Source organism: Typha angustifolia, chromosome 4, assembly GCF_048772165.1.
Source record: "Typha angustifolia cultivar Huaian chromosome 4, ASM4877216v1, whole genome shotgun sequence".
Classification (NCBI taxonomy): domain Eukaryota; kingdom Viridiplantae; phylum Streptophyta; class Magnoliopsida; order Poales; family Typhaceae; genus Typha; species Typha angustifolia.
In genome coordinates this window covers 6,193,834-6,211,637 of record NC_133242.1, presented here as the reverse complement: position 1 = coordinate 6,211,637, position 17,804 = coordinate 6,193,834, and the positions used below count along the sequence as shown (strand labels likewise).

General features: G+C 42.4%; 2 protein-coding genes across 2 annotated transcripts; both read right to left on the bottom strand.

Moving 5' to 3' along the window:
- Positions 1 to 563: 563 nt before the first annotated feature.
- On the bottom strand, positions 564 to 2,133 carry LOC140759359 (uncharacterized). The gene is made up of 6 exons (XM_073095900.1): positions 1,921 to 2,133; positions 1,702 to 1,799; positions 1,335 to 1,507; positions 1,145 to 1,222; positions 1,022 to 1,081; positions 564 to 928 (listed from the first exon to the last, which is right to left on the bottom strand). Exons 2-6 carry the CDS (start codon positions 1,796 to 1,798, stop codon positions 815 to 817), a joined length of 522 nt encoding a protein of 173 aa, XP_072952001.1. The 5' UTR covers position 1,799; positions 1,921 to 2,133; the 3' UTR covers positions 564 to 814.
- A 10,438-nt stretch (positions 2,134 to 12,571) lies between these two features.
- LOC140759155 (uncharacterized) lies at positions 12,572 to 14,302 on the bottom strand. Its single transcript, XM_073095640.1, has 3 exons — positions 14,153 to 14,302; positions 13,301 to 13,821; positions 12,572 to 13,145 (listed from the first exon to the last, which is right to left on the bottom strand). Exons 1-3 carry the CDS (start codon positions 14,300 to 14,302, stop codon positions 12,572 to 12,574), a joined length of 1,245 nt encoding a protein of 414 aa, XP_072951741.1.
- Positions 14,303 to 17,804: the final 3,502 nt, after the last annotated feature.

The following is a 17,804-nucleotide window of genomic DNA, read 5'->3' as shown; positions in this document are numbered from 1 at the left end:
TCTTGACAGAAAATTTTATCTAATGTTGGAAGTCTTAGAATTCCTTTTGTATAATAGTTTTTCTTTATTAGAAAAATAGCTCTAGTTGATTCAAAAAGTGTCATTTCAAATGGGATGTGTGCTATTAAGAAAATATGCCTATTTTTATCTCTAAAATTCTCTTAATAAGGAGGGAGAGAGCATTCCTTTGTAGAAGATCATTGATTTTAATTTTTCATATCGATCTTTAGATTAGTGATTGGTCCTTAAGTTTGTTAAAAGGACGGTATTTGGAAATTTAACAGTGAAGATATTATATCCTGAAGATAGAATTTTGAAGAGTTTATATGTATCTTAGTGGAAAAATTACTGTCTAATTTAGTGAAATTTTTTAATTTAATTCAGTTCTACGTCATAAATTCTCCAACACAGATATCTTTGTCAAATTAGTTCTAATTATTGTTCTTCTTTTTGTACTGTTGTTATCCGGAGTAAATTGCACTCTTTGCTCATTTTAGTTGCCTGCTGATGCAAAGCTTAGATAAACTTGCATCGCATCCAATGCATCCTCAACTACTCAACATACAAATCTTTATATGTGATGTGATAAATATGTAGTAGTACAAGATTCAATATCTTTATCAAATGTGACTAGCAAAGCTAGCTAGTCTTCAACAATAGCTGCTTTCCTCTATGGTTTCTTCACTCCAACACTAGTTATGATAATACATAATTACCGTGATCTTAAAAATCCTACATATCGTTCCCTTGAGTGATTATTTTGAGCATATATACTAATAAACAACAATCTCCTGGACTTATAGTATAAGGGCACTCAATATGATATTCCTTCGTCACATAGACCGGCGAGACGGCATATGTCAGTAGCTTTCAGCTTGTCAAGATTTGATAGTAGCGGAGCAATAAATCTGCGGACCCTTTTCTTGCACTGCCAAATTAAGGAAAAAAGGAATTCTTATATTGGTTTAAATCTAGTGATGGCCAAGCTTTAATGACTATTTAAGAAGACAAAGGTTCTTACTTGATCTTCGTAGTCATCTAGTTCTTCGCAGTATGGAAGAATAATCTTCAATATTTTCATCTGTTTGGAAGTGAAATTAGAAGATAAGACAGAAGCAAATATAATAGGTCATATTATAATTACCCTTATTTTAGGTGTCCTGACTTCACTTATGATATCCTTCACTGCTTCGCGGCAATCTAAGCAGGCTCTCTCTTCTACCTACCAGTAAAGAAGAATGATACTGCTTAGTAGACACTTAATAGAATAAAAAGAAAGACAATTTAAATCTTTACTCATAATATTACAGCACTGGCCATGTTATTCTGCGTACCTCTGGAGAAAGCTCGTTTAACAAAACCTGCATATTGTTGCTCGAAAGGATGGATTCGTCAATGTTTAAATCTGTATCATCATAAAGACTTCCTTCATGTGAAGGGTCTACTGATGCCTCATTAATTATTGAGGCCTCTGAAAGCTCGTTTTGTATGAAGGAGAGGTTGTTTCCTGCTTGTATATAGTAGCATGTAAAAAAATGAAATTAGCCAACAATTTAGAATTTCAGAATAATTTATAATTTCATTGCATCAAGAAAAAAGTTGAAGTACACCATCACGTCCAAATTGTTTCTTTAACTGAACCTCTAATTAACAAGTATACAATAAGAAGAACCAACGCTTCTAAAACACACTTGAATTTACCTTGGTCCATAGATATTGGCTCAATCCCATGCCTTGCATGCCCATGAGCTAGTGTAACAAGGAGGATAACAAGTACAGACAGAATACCTTTCCCCATCCTTCAAACACAATAGTGGAATAAATGAAGAGATATAAGTTTCACCCTGTTAGAAAAAATATGCACTAGTATTATCTTAATAAACCAAATAAAATCAAGGATCTTGTATCATTCTCTAGTACCTGAAATCCAATTTCAAATAACAATATTAAAAGAGATAATGGAGAGATATGCCAGTTTTCTGAAGAGAGGGAGAGAGTGGTGGATGGATGGTTAGCAGATTGGGTAAAGAAAGCTCTATATATAAGCACCAGATAGCAATGCCCAAAAACTAACACTAAAACGAATTATCTTATTTTCCCCGTTGTTTACATCTTTAATGGCGATCAGCTAGTTGCTTTGTGAAGGACAAGAGAGTTGTTCCTGCTTAAGATCAACAAAATGCCTTGGATCTCACACTAGGAGGAGAACAACATGCATGATGTGTATGTACCTTGACAATAATATTTTGTGGATCTCGCACTAGGAGGAGAACGACATGCATGATGTGAATGTACCTAGACAATAATTACATATGCAACCAAACTTCTTATCAATGCATATTTTTCCGACCTCTCTGCTCTTTTGCAAGTGGGTCTCCTTAGGTACCAAGAAACAGAATAACATCTTACGACACAGTAAAAGTTAGGGCTTTTTTGTGTTTATACCCTTTGAAAGTTCATTATTTGTGTTTATATCTTTCTGAATTTTATATCTGCATATATAAATGTCTTTCAAAACCTGTCGTTTTTGTGTTTGATATCCTTCTTATATCTGCATATATAAACATGCCTTGAAAGCCCGTCGTTCTTGTGTTTGATGTCCTTCAGGTTACCTTTTGACAATTATAAGTTACGATCTTAATAATCTACCAGAGGAATAAAAAAACATAAATAACCTTCACTGAGGGGAATACATGCAAACAGGAATATGGGTTCTTTTGCCTTATACAATTAAATTGATGAAATCTTGAAGATTAATTAGCTTTCTATGAGGAGTACAAAAAAAAAATAAAGATTTAAAAATTATACACGAAAAAATCAATTGTTTTGAGGCTTATGCATGCAAATATTAACTTTAGAAGGTATACATGTGGATAGAAATTTTTAGAAAGGTGTAACTACAAAAATAAATTAGGAAAAACCACAAAGTTACAAGATTAGCTCTCAATTTCCAATAATCATCTGTCTTACCTTACATAATTGTGCCTCAAAAGTGTTTTGGTATCCGCTTAAATTGAGTGATTGTCGAAACAAAGTTTTTCAACCTTCAATGATAAGGGAAGGGTGCTAGATATGTTACTATAGTTTGGGAGAAATTGTTGGATGTCTCCTATTGTTGTCAATTTTATATGATGTAATGCTTCTGCAAATATAACATTTTGAAATACCTTACACTATATGAAATTAAGGTTATATTGGTAGTCAAAAAATGCTGCTAAAACTAGGCTACCATTGTTGGTCATGATCGGCATTTAATCGAATGCCGCCTAAAATCATGTCGGTAGTGGTTAACAATGGCAATTTCCTTTTATTCAGCGGCATTTTTCTATGTGCCAATGAATGAGTAGAACAATGGCATTTATTGCCCTTTTAGCGGCATTTCATGATTGCTGGCATAAACTATATCAGCATTTGGCAAAAAATGTTGAAAAAAATTACTGGAGCAAATGCCAGTAAAGCAATAGTGGCCTTTGAATAAATGTCGATAAAGTAATAATAATGACATTTCAACAAATGCCCGTAAAAAAAATAATGACATTTCTAAAAATGCCATTAAAGTTAAAGTGACTTTTACTAAAAAGCCACTAGAAACTTTATTACATCAAATTTAGTTTAGTGATATTAGGACAAATGCGGTGTAACAAATATTGGTGTAGGTCTTCTATTACTTTTATATTTTTTTAATGGCATTTGTGGTTACGATCGGACGTAAGGGTGAGCTCAACATAATTGGGCCATGCGATGGAAGAGGGTCAGGGCGCGCCCAACCACGCTGGCTAGTTATCTAGTTAATTTTATTAATTAATTGCTTATTAATAAATTGCAATTTAGTTTCTTTGATAGGTGAGTTGGGTCTTAGCTCTTTAAGTTGGGCCAACCGAGTCAAGTTAGGTAGCCACCAAGACACTTGTGGTGCACACCTAATCTTAGAATTAATGTGTTAGATGTAATTACTCTCAGCTCTTAATTTGGGTTAAGTTGATGTGGTCGGGCTAGCAAAACTGATTATGCCGTGGCCACCTATAAATGCTTAGGTGATGATCACTATGTCATTATTGGGATAGCCGAACTGATTGTGTCATCGCCACCTATAAATTCTTAGGTGCTGACCACTTTATTATTATAGAATGAATTAAAATTTTGACCTAGACTTTCTCTCCCTCGCTCTCTCCCTCTCGTGCGACCTCCCTCTCTCGTACCAAGCCTCATCCTCGACCGTGGCCATCGCCACCGACGCCCTTCCCTAACGTCTGACTGCTCCCTCTTGTCCCTAAGAGTTGGTCCACTTCTCTCCCTTAATCTAGCCTTTTGCTTTATCTCATTTCCATAATCAATTTCCCTCTTCCATAATCCTAACCCTAGCCACAACGACATTCTTTACCTTCCATGTCCATCTCGCCACCCCTAATGTTTGGTCAGTTTATCCTACATGACACTCGATCTACTCATTTGATCGATGAGATTCTAGTTCCGTTAGATTCCTAACTTCTAGAGAAACAACTTATCAGAATCTTAAGTCTTTTGGATGGCTAGATCGATTGGCATTGATCTCCAAAGTCCAGCGATTAGAACTGTCCAAAGCTAACCATTGTTGCGATAACATCTGCCCTTGGGGTGATCATAACAACTTGATGCTAGAGCAGGTCAATCCTTGGACCACCAAATCTATGGCCTCGAGACGCATGACAAAGGAGGATGTAATGAAGACATTGATACATGGAGAAGAGTGAAGAGATGCTACCCCCGAAACTCCTTGATGCTCGGGTGGCCAACTAGTTCTGAGACATCCATCATGCTAAAAATGATAAAGACCATGAACCACAACCACGAGCAACTAGTTCACCTCCTTACACCAAGGGTTGCTACCTAGACAGAGGCGACGGACCACTGCGACCACGTCCCAATGTCGTATTAGTCGATCCTACCCAGCCCTGCGGAGCTGAGGCCCATGGGTAGGGGGGCATGGCCAAGGTTGCATAAGGAAGATGAAGACCTTCTAGATGACCCAGGACGCTAACCCATGGGGTGGACTCTAGTTTGAGCACGAGTTGGAGGAACTATGAAGGTGCACGTCAGTTTGAAGACAACCTCACCAGCAACTCATGGCACGTGCACCCCAGCACTAATTGGGTTTGTGTTCGACCAAAACTAAGAAAATATACTCAAGGGTCGGACTGCAAGGATTGACTTCCCCAAGTACAATGAAGGTGATCCACTCAAGTGGATCTTCAAGGTGGAACATTTTTTCAAATTCCAAGAGACACTTGAGGAACACAAGATGATCATGGTGTCATTCCATCTCAAGAGTATACCACTGTGATGGTTTAGCTTGACGAACTCATACCATCGATCCCTAACTTGAGTCAAGCTCACTGATGCTTCATGCAAATGATTTGGTCAAATCGGTATGACAACTTCCACGCTATGCTCAGCAAGGTATGTCAAAAGACGATGGTGAAGGCATATGTGGAAGAGTTTGAGCGCATCCATAACCATTGTGATCTATTATGGTCCGCTCCTCACCAATGGAGTGCCTTCATCTTGGGTCTCTGCAGCGACATCCAAGCAGACGTCAAGGCCCTAAGGCCGGGCACTATGGAGGAGATGGTGGAGGACACGTTGCTCATGGAGGTCGAACACTACAAGTTGTGGTTGCACCTACGAGTGCAACCAAACCGGATTGGAGCATGCCAATGATTAGTGCTGGATTGAGAGCACCCTTAGGGCAAGGTGATAGATAGATTGGAAGAAGGGGGATGAGTGGGCCGCCTCTAAGGGACTAGGGTGAGTGGCCGGTCGAGGGAGGCTAGAAGCGGCGGCGCTGGGGAATGAGAGAACGAGAGAGAAGAAGAAGAAGACTAGGGCAAACCTCAATTCATTCAATAATGACTCCTTGGTTGGCATCCACACCTTTAGAGCCTAACCAAACAATTCAAAAATGGTAATTATTAACCCTAGAAATAGTGGATTTTCGTCGATCATGTTCGAATGCACATTTTGCGTTCTCTGTATTTGCGAACCTGTTGCAGGCGTTCATAAATGCGTTCAAATGCACCCTACCTACATTCGAATGCGACATACAGAAAACCTTTTTTTCTTGAAATAAACACTAAAATAAGAATAAAAGACAGCCCTAAAATGTATCCAAGCTTGAGATGATATCGGTAAAGTTCGAATCGTATCAATCCACCACGCTTTTGCAACTTTTTCATCAAGGTGACTCGAGTCAAACTTGTTGTGTTCGATGTGTCATCCTCATTGGATACTTGTACTCCTATTGGCCCAAGGTGGGATTCGGGTCTATCTACATTGAGTTCACTTGGTCTTGGGTGGTCGAACCAATTGACTCAATGTCAGTTCAACTATAGAAATCTGGTGCATCCGATTGCGCTTGGGAGGTCGAGTTAGATGTAGTTGGTGGATCCTGGTTAGGTCCACCCAATGACTCGAGTTAGGTTCAACCAGCCAAACTGATTGTTGGTTGTGCTCATAATCATTTTGCCCACTCCATGAATTAGGATCCAAGTCAAATGTGTCCTGGTATAAGCAAACTCAACTTAAGTCAAGTAGAGGGTTTCTGATCAGGTCCCTTATTTGACTTAATTGAGTCCTCAAGTTCAGAGATGACTCACACTTGACTTGACCCCTTTGGCTCTTAAGTCCAACCCAACTCATGTCTAGCAATTCAACCTGGTTAAGCCTAGCCATGTAGCCATCTTCAAATTCTAACCACTTAGGGTTTTCAAAAAAATTTGAAATCCCTAATATTTCTCCCATAATCCCCTCTCCATCAGTTGTTGCCATAGGAGTTGCCTTGGCACGTGACAGTCATGGCTAAGCAGTGACCACCTTCGGTAGTTGCTTTGGCAAGGTTCCGGACTGTGTGGCAGCAGTCGGCGGCAATGGAATGCCGAAGTTGGCCCAAAAGATATAATCTTCATCTCCTTCTTCTCTATCTCGTCACAGCCACGGCAAGGAGCCTTTAGCCGTCTGGAATATGAAAATAGCTACCGGTGAGGTCCATCTTGGGGTGGCAACGGTTGACTGCTATGGAGGCTTAGGTTGACTAAAACAAAATCTTCATCTCCTTCTTCATTTAGTCACTGCCATGGCAGGAAGCTTTCGACCGTCAATGTGAAGAAAACAATAGCCCACGAGATCTTTACATGGCTGTTAGCGGCAGGTGCTATTGTGGGTGGAAGATTGCGACCTTCTCCTTCGAGTTGTAGCTTAGCGGGGAGCTGTAACGTCATCGCCAGTGACGACACTGTCGTGGTCAACCATTGATTGACCAAGGAGAATAGTGGAAGGTCGCTGGAGGCCATACGCGATTTCATCCTAGTTGTCGACTCACTGTAATTGCAAAGGGAGGTGGTGTAAGGCGGCCCAAGTGTCGGAACTCGTGGTTCCAGATCATCTCCCTCACCACTAATGAGGATTCTTGATGAGGGATATCCAACGACCATGCGTGGTCTTCCTCTATTCAACAGTGGTTCGCACGGTTATCGACTCGTCGAAAAACTCCGTTTTGACGTCGAAAGAACCTTTCCAACCGTCGAGCTCGTCAAAGGAAAGTGCTGCCTTGAAGCCGGACTCTTTGTTGTTTCTACAGGGATCGGGAAGGATGCGGCTAGCCTTTTGCGGTTTGTCGACGAGGTCTTCGATGCATGGGAAGATGTGGAGGTTCCGAGGGCTACTACAATGGCTGAGGATCCCATTATAACCGGTGGTGGTTCATTCCGGCTAACCATAGATCGGGGTGTAGAAGCTCGATCTTGCTGGTGAAGGTTCTGAACTGGTGGCGGCAAGTTCATGGTGGTAGACTCATGTCGGGGAGCTGTCGATGCATTTTCGATCGCCATGACTTCTCTTGTCGCCCGTATTTCCCATATCATCTCCCTCATCATCTGATTATTTATGGCCATCTATTTGGAAAGTGATCCGATCATGGTTTAAATGCTAGGCTCTTTCGTATTCAGATTTGGTCGGGTGGTTCTGTGGGTGGAAGTTTTCGCAACCGTTTCCCCTCCTCTATTGGGAAAATCTTGTCTTCCTCATTTCGCCATACAGCTATGGCTTTGGTTGTCGTCAAAGGAAGCGTGTGTCTGAGAAACGGTGGCTCTGATACCACTCTTGATACGATCTCCCCTTAGGCTAAGGTTAGATCTATCCCATTTTTTAGATCTAGACAGGATTTAGCACGGAACTTTAGAAAAGGAGTTCAAAAATTTTAGCAATTGGATCGATGTGAAACTTTGGTAAGTTGTAGCCCTAGAAAAGAGCTTTTCAATGAATTTAGTTTCAAGGAAATTGGACGGTGGTATCTATAGATTTCGTCATATAAGTAGACGAACATCAGGGGAGTCCGTTAATAGATCTGTGGATGGAGGCACGAGATCCTAGGTATTGATGGATGGTGGTAGACCGGCGATAATGGGGTGGCATTGGTGAGTAAGGGGAGATGGAAGGATTTTGGATAATGGAAGGGGTTAGGGTAAGATAATAGATAGATTAGAAGGAGTGGGGAGTGGGCTGCCCCCTAAGGGACTAGGGTGAGCGGCCAGTCGAGGGAGGCTAGAAGCGGCGGTGCTGGGGAATGAGAGAACGAGAGAGAAGAAGAAGAAGACTAGGGAAAACCTCAATTTATTCAATAATTTGGTTGCCATCAACACCTTTAGAGGCTAACCAAACAATTGAAAAATAGCAATTACAAACCCTAGAAATAGTGGATTTTTGTCGATCGCATTCGAACGCGATTGAACACACATTTTACGTTCTCTGTATTTGCGAAGCTAATGTAGGCGTTCACAAACACGTTCGAACACACCTGACCCGCGTTCAAACGCGACATACAGAAAACCTTATTTTTCCTAAAATAAATACTAAAATAAGAATAAAAGACACCCCTAAAGTGTATCCATGCTTGAGACGATATTGGTGAAGTCTGAATCATATCAGGGCTCTCTTAGAATATTTAGATTTTATCAGTTTTTAAATTCAATCTTTATAACTCAATTTAGAAGTTTCACATCCCAAACCCCCAAATCGAACGATTTAGCATTAAATTCAATCTTTATAACTCAATTTAGAAGTTTCACATCCCAAACCCCCAAATCGAATGATTTAGCATTAAATTTAATCTTTATAACTCAATTTAGAAGTTTCACATCCCAAACCTTCAAATTGGATGATTTAGCATTAGAATATGGAAGAAAATCTAAAGCAATTTTATCAGATTTTTTATCACTTACTAAGCATATAGCTAGTTTTATTTAGCCTAGTCCAAGGTCGACGATGTACTCAGAGGCAATAATGCAGTAGAAGATCAAACTACTAAATAGAGACTGATAACTACTAAATAAAGACTAACTTATCCAAACATAATTATATAAACGTCAATTACATAATTATCAGGATATATAAATCATTAGAGAATAAATCAACCTTTAAAATTATATAAGCATTTTAGAATTAAAAGATTGGAAATAAAATATAAAGTAACCTAAATAGGGGAGAGGCATCCCATAGCCGCGCTATTATGATTAGCTACTCATAGTAGCTTCCTTCTTTCTTTTTCTCTCATCTTTTTTCTATTTCTTTTTCTTCTTTCTTTTTTTTCTGTCTCTTCTCTCTATTTTTCTCTCTTCTTTCGTATTTTTCTAGGAATTTTCTGATTATTTCAATGCCTCTACCCCTCTATTTATAGAAAAATTTGAAAAAAAACTATTTACAGGATTTGCTGCAAGACAGGTTGTAGGAACACGGTATGACTGCTGCATGGGCGACATCCATGTCGTGCTGACACCACATGGCGACGTGTGGCCCACTAGTGCATGTGTTGCACATGATATGTTGGTAGACGGATTCGCTGTAGGGTGAATAGCTGAAACTGGTGTCTCTGTCCGCGTGGTGACATGTGAGTGAGCATTTGTGGTGTTTTTTTTTTTTTTGAAATTAAGGAGCTTCATTCAGCTAGCTTGGCCCGAGTTAGTAGGCTAACCCGGGTTCTCATCCCCCAAAATGGTACATAGGTCTGAGGGAACCGGGACTGCCAGATCCAACCTAATAGTGGCCCCTGCCACCTTCCCACGGTTGGCTGCCTAGTTCGCCACTCTATTTGCCTCTCTAAATACATTAAGTACATTCCATTCCCTGCACTCTCTAAGCAAGCTTTGGCATTCTACTATTACATTCTTAATGAGCCACGGAGGGCTCTTCTCATTTCGCAGGATTTCGACGAGCTCCCGGGAGTCAGTCTCGAGGGATAGCCAACTCACTTTGCCCACCAATCGAAGCCCAAATCTCGCAGCCCACGCTTCCGCATATAAGGCTAACTTATTAGGACACGGCTCCCACGCAAGCTGCAACACCTTGCCTTCCTCGTCCCACAGCACCATGCCTAAACCTCCTTGGTATCTACCTGGCTCATAGCACCCATCTGTATTGAGCTTTACCCAGCCCACCTCCGAGGCTATCCATTTGGCCTGCGCCCTTTTCATGGCCACCTTGGGTACCTTCTCTCTCTTGGCATATTCTTTGGCCATAGCCAGCGCCTTCCTCGTGATTATCCTCGGGCTAACTCTTCCACCACCAAAGGTCACTGAATTTCTTTGTTTCCAGATCAACCACAGCGTTGATGCAATAATGGCCTTAACTTTCGCGTCTTCCTCAGTGACTGCATGCCAAGTAGAGGACAGCCAGTTCTCCTCCACTTGCTTCTCCAACCTCCCCATGCAAGCTTGAAGCTCGGCCCAGCATTCGAGACCGTATCTGCACGTGAAGAATAGATGGGTGGTAGACTCTTCACGCAACTCACAGAGCGCACACAGTGCCCCATGCCTCAGGCCGAAACCACCCAGTAGAGCATTGGTGGGCAGCCATCTCCACGAGAGTTTCCACACGAAGGTACGCACTCTAGGCACAACCTGGAGATTCCACAACTGCTTCCACCCTGGCCAGTTATCCTCCGCTTCTGGGCTGAGGAAGGAGTAGATGGATTTCACTATTGCCTTACCTTCTGGGTGCGGCCACCATATCCACAAATCAGTTGAGGAAGGGCTCCCGGCTTGGAACGTCAATATGTCAAAGGCCAGGTCTTCCCCTACCTTAGTAATGATCTGGTGCTCAGACCACCTCTGTCGATCCAGCAAGTCGCTAACCTTTACAGTCTCATCCAGTAGGCTTACATTCATTATCCTCGGTTGTTTGCTCCATGGAATTGGTGAGAGCCAAGGATCTGCCACTGCGCTCGTCATGCTGCCATTGCCGATCATCTTCCCAAGACCAAGCTTTAGACTTCTCGCCACTCCATTGATCAACCTCCATAACTAGGAGACATTCTACCCTTCGAAGCGGGTCCATGGATTCAGGAGTCCATACTTAGCTATAAGCAGGTTGACCCATGGTACCTTCTCCTGGTTCAACACCTTTAACGCCAACATTCCTATGTGCGCTGTTCGAGCTCGCCGGAGATCTCTGATTGCCAAGCCACCTTCAGCTTTCGGTCTGCAAACTGTCTCCCAGTTTACTAGGTGCATCCCTCGACCGGTTGATCTGTCCCAAAGAAATGATCTAGCTTTCTTGGTTATTGCCTCCAGGACCGAATCTGGGATCCAGGTGCTCCCTAGCCACTACGCCAGAATTGGTAAGAGGGTAGAACTGATGAGAGTACACTGACCAGCTGTAAACAGCACTCCTCTCTTCCAGCTCGCCAACTTCCTGTTCACTCGATCGACTAAGGATTGGTGCTCCTTGACCTTCACAGTTTGCCCGAGATGATCACCCCAAGGTAGACGAAAGGTAGCGCCACAATCTGAAGGCCTAGGCTGTTACTTAGTTCTGCTTGCTGCTCCATTGGCATCTAGGTCGGTAGGTATAGCGCAGATTTTTGGAAGTTCACTCTCTGGTTTGACGGGATCTTGTAGAGGCTAAGACATTCCAGGATGTAGTTCGCATTGGTCCGCGACACTTGAGCAGTTATTAGGAGGTCATCAACGTATAAGAGGTGGGATATCGACACCTCCCCAGCCTTGAACGCTAGCAACTCTCCATTCCTCACCTTCATGTTGAGTAATTCGAACAGTAGCTGGGACACCAGGATGAATAGGTAGGGAGATAGGGGGTCTTCTTGTCGGAGCCCTCTGTGCGGTCGAATCCATTCCGACGGCCTTCCGTTGATCATGATGGCGTATCTAGGCGATGAGATTCAGGCCCATATCCACTTTCGCCATGATTCCGGGAAGCCCATCCTCTCGAGGGTGCCTATGACTGCCTCCCAGCTCACCCTGTCGTAGGCTTTTTTCATATCTAACTTTGCCATCATCACCGGTGGGGATTGCCTGTCAGAGCACATCAAGTGCGCCACCTCCTGTGCCGCCAGGGTATTATCAACAATACGCCGCCCTGGCACGAACGCCGCCTACTTCGACCATACCAGAGTCGGTAACACCGGCTTAAGGCGATCGACGAGAATTCTGGCTATAACCTTGTAGGCCACATTGCATAGAGATATCGGTCTGTATTCTTGAACTCGGGTGGGGTGCTCTTTTTTAGAGATGTGGGTGATGTAGGTCTACCCCCAGCTGTTGGGGAGGGAGGAGTACGTGAAGAAGTGATTCACAGCCTTCATTAGGCTTTCACCCATGTCATCCCAGAACTGGATGTACACCTCGGCTTGTAAGCCATCCGGCCCCGGTGCTTTCCCACGAGGCAAGCTCCATAGTGCAGCCTTTATCTCTTCCTGGGACACAGTAGCCTCCAACTGCTGGGCATCTTCCCGGGACAACTGTGGTAGCTCTGGCCAAACATCTTTAGAAGGAGAGGTGACGGCCTCCGATCCCCACATGGTCTGATAGAAGTCTGAGAACAGCCTGCCTACACCCTCCATCTCTTGCACCCAGTTGCCATTAGTGTCAAACATGCTCGGGATCCTACTGCGTTGTCTCCTGATCGTTGCTGAGAGCTGAAAATACTTTGTGTTTCTATCTCCTTCTTCTACCCAGCGCAGCCGCGATCTCTGCAACCATTTTAGGTTTAGCTGCCTGCTTAGGGCAGCTTTCTGGTTGTATAGGCTTCTCATCACGGCCAAGTCCTCCTCACCTAAAGGACTTTCAACATCACGACCCTCCATCTCCATGATTCTCTCACTGGTGCACTTAAGACGTTGATCCAAGTTACCCTCCATCTTCTAAGCTCTCTTTGAAGTTTACTGATCTTGTGCATGAAGTCGTGCATGGGGTTGGCTCTACCCTCTTGTCTCCAGATCCGCTCCATGACACTCCCACAGCTTTCATACTCTAACCAAATCAGTTCAAACCGAAAAGGACGTGGTGCTCTTTCAGGGTTGATCTGCACCGTGAGGAGCAAGGGTGCGTGGTCAGAAGCAGATCTATCCAGGTGGAACACCGTGCAGTGCGAGTGGTCCCCCATCCAGCGTGCATTTGCTAGCATCCAGTCTAGCTTGACCCAGATACGATTGGCTCCAACCTGGTTGTTGCACCAGGTGAACGGAATCCCCACGTAGCCAAGGTCACATAAGCCGGTGTTCTCAACAAAGGCTTTGAAGGCCTTACACTTCGGGCCCAGCTCCACTCCGCCTTCGCTTTTCTTCTCTTGAACCGAGGTATAAGCATTGAAGTCCCCTCCGATGATCCACGGCACATCGATGCCCCTCAAGGATGCCAGCTCCTCCCATAATTCACATTGGGCTTGAGGATTGTTGCTCGCGTACAGCGCTATCCACAGCCACGTACGAGCCTTCCTACCGGTGATCACCAGATGGACCACATAGCGGGACACCGCCACCGCATCCACCCAACCAACCTCCGTTTTTTACATGCCTCCAGATACACCTAGCGCCGAAATTGCGAACAAGCTCCAATAGCGCCCCAAGGCTCTTACCACCTTTTTAGCTCCACCCCAGCGTATGTGGGTTTCTAGCAGAATCAGCATATCAAGATTATGCTCTCTGTTCAAATCTCTACATCTGTCAAGTGCTTCTTTTTTAAGAGCACCTCTACAGTTCCACGTTATGACTTTAAACATTGGATTGATGGTTGGTGAGGATGGGTTCCAACTAGGCCTGTCTCCCCCGTTTAGCAGCCCCAGGCCGACCTTCTCCGGAACTCTCTCCCGTGACCACCGATGGGCTGACCATGCTCCTTGCTCCAATCTCAACTATCGCCAGGCGCGACTCTTCATGTTCTAACTCCATTGCTTCGGGGCCCTCTTGGCTTATTTCATGGCAGAGAGCCTGCTTCAAGTTAACCACCACTACAGTATGGTGGTCCGGTGTCCCCGCCATCTTCTCCACCTCCGGCCTAACCTAGACTGAAGCCAACCCCTTCTGCATGATCTCTTTGGGGAACTCACCAGCCAGCATGGCACTGTGGTGTTTGCTGGCTTGGCTAATAAGGATCGGATCCACAGCTTTGATAGGATTTAATGTAGAGTCGGCTGCAAGGTTTTGGGGCACCCAATTTCTATTTTTGATGTTTTTATTATCTAAAAACTTAGATTTTTGCAAATCTAACACACAGGCTTGGCACAACTTCTCTAAACTTCATTTTAGTAATAAAATATATTTTTTAATCAATAATTTAGCATTTTATAAAGTGAAAATATGAATTTAGAGAAACCTATTTAAACAACTAGAAAGACACTTATATTTTGACAATTAAACTAGTATTTCTAATACTATAAGAGCATTTTTATGCACTTATCACACTCCCCAACCAGCTTGTTGCTAAACTCTAGCAATTTCAAGCAAAGAAAAACTCCCCCAAATATATTTATTTATGCAACTTTTGTAGGGAACACGATTGCATTTTGTAGATGCAATAAGTCATTAAACTCCAAGGTTACTCTAGTAGACAAGTGTTGTCTCGTGAGGATTTTCAGTAATGCTACCTACAAACATTTTAAAAACATGTAAACAAAATTAAGGAATATAGACTTAATTCAGGATAATATCAGCATAAGTTCATACTCATGTGTTTAGTAAAACGATAATTTCCTATTTCAAGTATAGCAGCAATTAAAGTAAAAATGATAAGTGATGTGGTCAAAAGTTTGTCATATGAATAATAAATTTCTACTTTCTTTTACATAAACCATTAAATCCATTCCTAAATTTTACTTTCTTTTTTCTTTTCTTTTCTAAATGTTTTAATTGTTTTTATCATACTATTCCATGAACATTTTCTGCTTCTTGAGACGGTTATGCTTTATATAATACGATCTCCCCTTGGATTAAGGTTTGATCTATCCCGTTTTCAGATTTGGATAGGATCTTGTATGGAACTTTAGAAGAGGATTCCTAAAGATATAGCTATCGAATCAACATAAAATTTTGGCAGATTGTAGCCCAAGAAAAGAGCTTTCCAACGAATCTAATTTTAGGAGAATAGGATGGTGGGATCCGAAGATATCTTCAGATAAGTGGGCAAACATCAAGAAGTCCGTTCTTTGGATCCGTGAATTATGGAGGTGGTAGGCTGGCGTAATAGGGTGGCACCGGTGAGTAAGGTGGTGGTGGAAGGATTATGGATGATGAAAAGGGTTAGAGCGAGGGTAAATAAAGATTTGAAGAAAAGGGAGGAGTGGGCTTGTAACAACCAATTAAAAAATAATTTGCATGGCACGACGTGGCCGGCCTCGTGCCATGCTAGGGTAATGCAAGCTGAGGGTGCCACACACCCCGAGCCACCGACCTGGCCAACCAAGCCGGGCCAGCTATCTCTAGTGGGCCTACCAATGTGATAGCCGCAACGCTGACGTCCCCACCGCCTTCTCTCTCTCTCTCTTTAAATCTCTCATTCTCTCTCTCTTTCACTCTACTGATACACTTAGTTAGAATCTTTTCTTATTACATTATGAAAAACCCCTAGACACACGTATGTATCTAACCTCTAGGCAATGATATTTCTCGTTCGTTTAAGTAAAAGTCGGAAGAAATATTAAAAACGAAAGTAGAGATGAACGCCAAGATTTTGACGTGGAAAACCCAAATGGGAAAAAAACCACGGATCCAAACTCGGATCAAAACCAATCACTATGATAGTAGCAGTTACAAGACTGACTCACAAAACAACCCGTCGATCCAAACAACTTTGTTCCTCTCAGTCTTGATCGCTAGAACCCACGATTCACTGCTTCTTGTGATTGAAGTCCAATCTTAGTAGCCCTCGAGATTGATCTTTCGTCTAGATAGCCCTTAAGACGAAAGATTAAGATTTGTAGATGCGAAGGGCCTTGTTTGTTGAAGAACCGATGTAGCCTCCAAAAAGTCTCTTTGAATAATCTTCTTCAACTCCAAAGGTTAGGGCAACACTATCCTTATATATGATCTCCAAGATAGAGCCAAATCCAAGTCATAATTGTACTCACGAAAATCCAATAAATTGCAAACTTCATAGGTGCGTTCGAACGCGGCCCGAGTGCGTTCGAACGGCCTAACTTAATCTCAGGTGCGTTCGAACGGGCCCAAGTGCGTTCGAACGCGACAACTTGAATTCTTCAGGTTGCGTTCGAATGCGTTTGTGAACGTTGCTCTCGGTCTGTGTGAACGCAGTACCCGCGTTCGAATGCGCTTGTGAACGCGGCTCTCTGTCTGTGTGAACGCAGTGCTCGCGTTCGAACGCGTTTGTGAACGCGGCTCTCTGTTTGTGTGAACGCAGTGCCCGCGTTCAAAAGCGCTTGTGAACGCTGCTTTCAGTCTGTGTGAACGTAGATTTCGCGTTCGAACTCGTTTGTGAACGCACAGCGTTCGAACGCGTTTGTGAACGCGGTGTGAACTCAACAGCTTTTCTCTAATAACCTTGCAATTCTTCAAACCAGAGTTATTCTAGACTTGTGTAAAGCTCATATATATGAAAAAATACACTTAGAATATTTTGTACAAAATTGCCAACAAATAAAAAACCTAACAATCTCCCCCTTTGGCAATTTGTGACAAAACACCTAGGTTACAAGATATTACAATGATTCAAACTGAACAATCAATAAGTCTAGAATATTTTGCACATCAATCCCTGCAAGGAAACATATACCAATCCAAGATCAAGTGAAGATAACTTGAAATGAATAAACAATTCAAACACAAGTTATCAATGGAGCATAAATTCAAAAGTACTTAAGCAGACAAAGTTAACAGTTACTTCAATCAAAGTTCAAAAGTATTTAAGACTCTCATAAACTCCCCTATGCTCATACTCCCCCTACACACCTAGACACCTAGACACTAACCTAGACACTAAGACACTCTCCCCCTTTTTGACACAAATGCCAAAGACTAGGAACTCGGAGGGAACTGACGATAAAGAATTGTCAACACGAAGTCGAGGTAGGTGACGAAGGTAGCCTTGGTTTCTTGGTAACTGTAGCTTTTTCTTTTTCTAGGCAATCTAAAGAAGAAAAAAAAATCGCATGATTCAACATATGCCCAAAGCATACAAAAAAAATAACAGATCCTAGAAATCCAAAAATTCTAGAAACCATGAAGACCTTAAGTGAAATCCATCTTCCACTTAAAAATGCGAAGTTATCACGTTCAATCGCACAAAAAACATCAAGATATTAACTTTAACGTGATCAAAACTTGAAACCGCTCGAAATCAATCAAGATCAATAGACTTTGGAGATGCACTTCTAGAAATTCAAAATATATTCAAGACATAGAATATGACAATCAAATGAAATAAGTCATACACAGATCAATCAAGTCATCAAAAGCATATTATAATCAATTCTAATGCATCACTCAAAATTAAATTAATCTTGATTGATCATAACGATACGCATATGCA

What these genes read in the sequence shown, in the direction of transcription:
- LOC140759359 (XM_073095900.1), bottom strand. Translation starts at nt 1,798, where the DNA reads ATGGGGAAAGGTATTCTGTCTGTACTTGTTATCCTCCTTGTTACACTA. An exon ending in TAAACGAGCTTTCTCCAGAG is followed by an intron (nt 1,223 to 1,334) that starts GTACGCAGAATA and finishes CTTTACTGGTAG; the next exon opens with GTAGAAGAGAGAGCCTGCTT. An exon ending in TCAGGACACCTAAAATAAGG is followed by an intron (nt 1,082 to 1,144) that starts GTAATTATAATA and finishes ACTTCCAAACAG; the next exon opens with ATGAAAATATTGAAGATTAT.
- LOC140759155 (XM_073095640.1), bottom strand. Translation starts at nt 14,302, where the DNA reads ATGGCGGGGACACCGGACCACCATACTGTAGTGGTGGTTAACTTGAAG. An exon ending in AGATTGGAGCAAGGAGCATG is followed by an intron (nt 13,822 to 14,152) that starts GTCAGCCCATCG and finishes TAAAAAACGGAG; the next exon opens with GTTGGTTGGGTGGATGCGGT. An exon ending in TTTCGGTTTGAACTGATTTG is followed by an intron (nt 13,146 to 13,300) that starts GTTAGAGTATGA and finishes TAAGTGCACCAG; the next exon opens with TGAGAGAATCATGGAGATGG.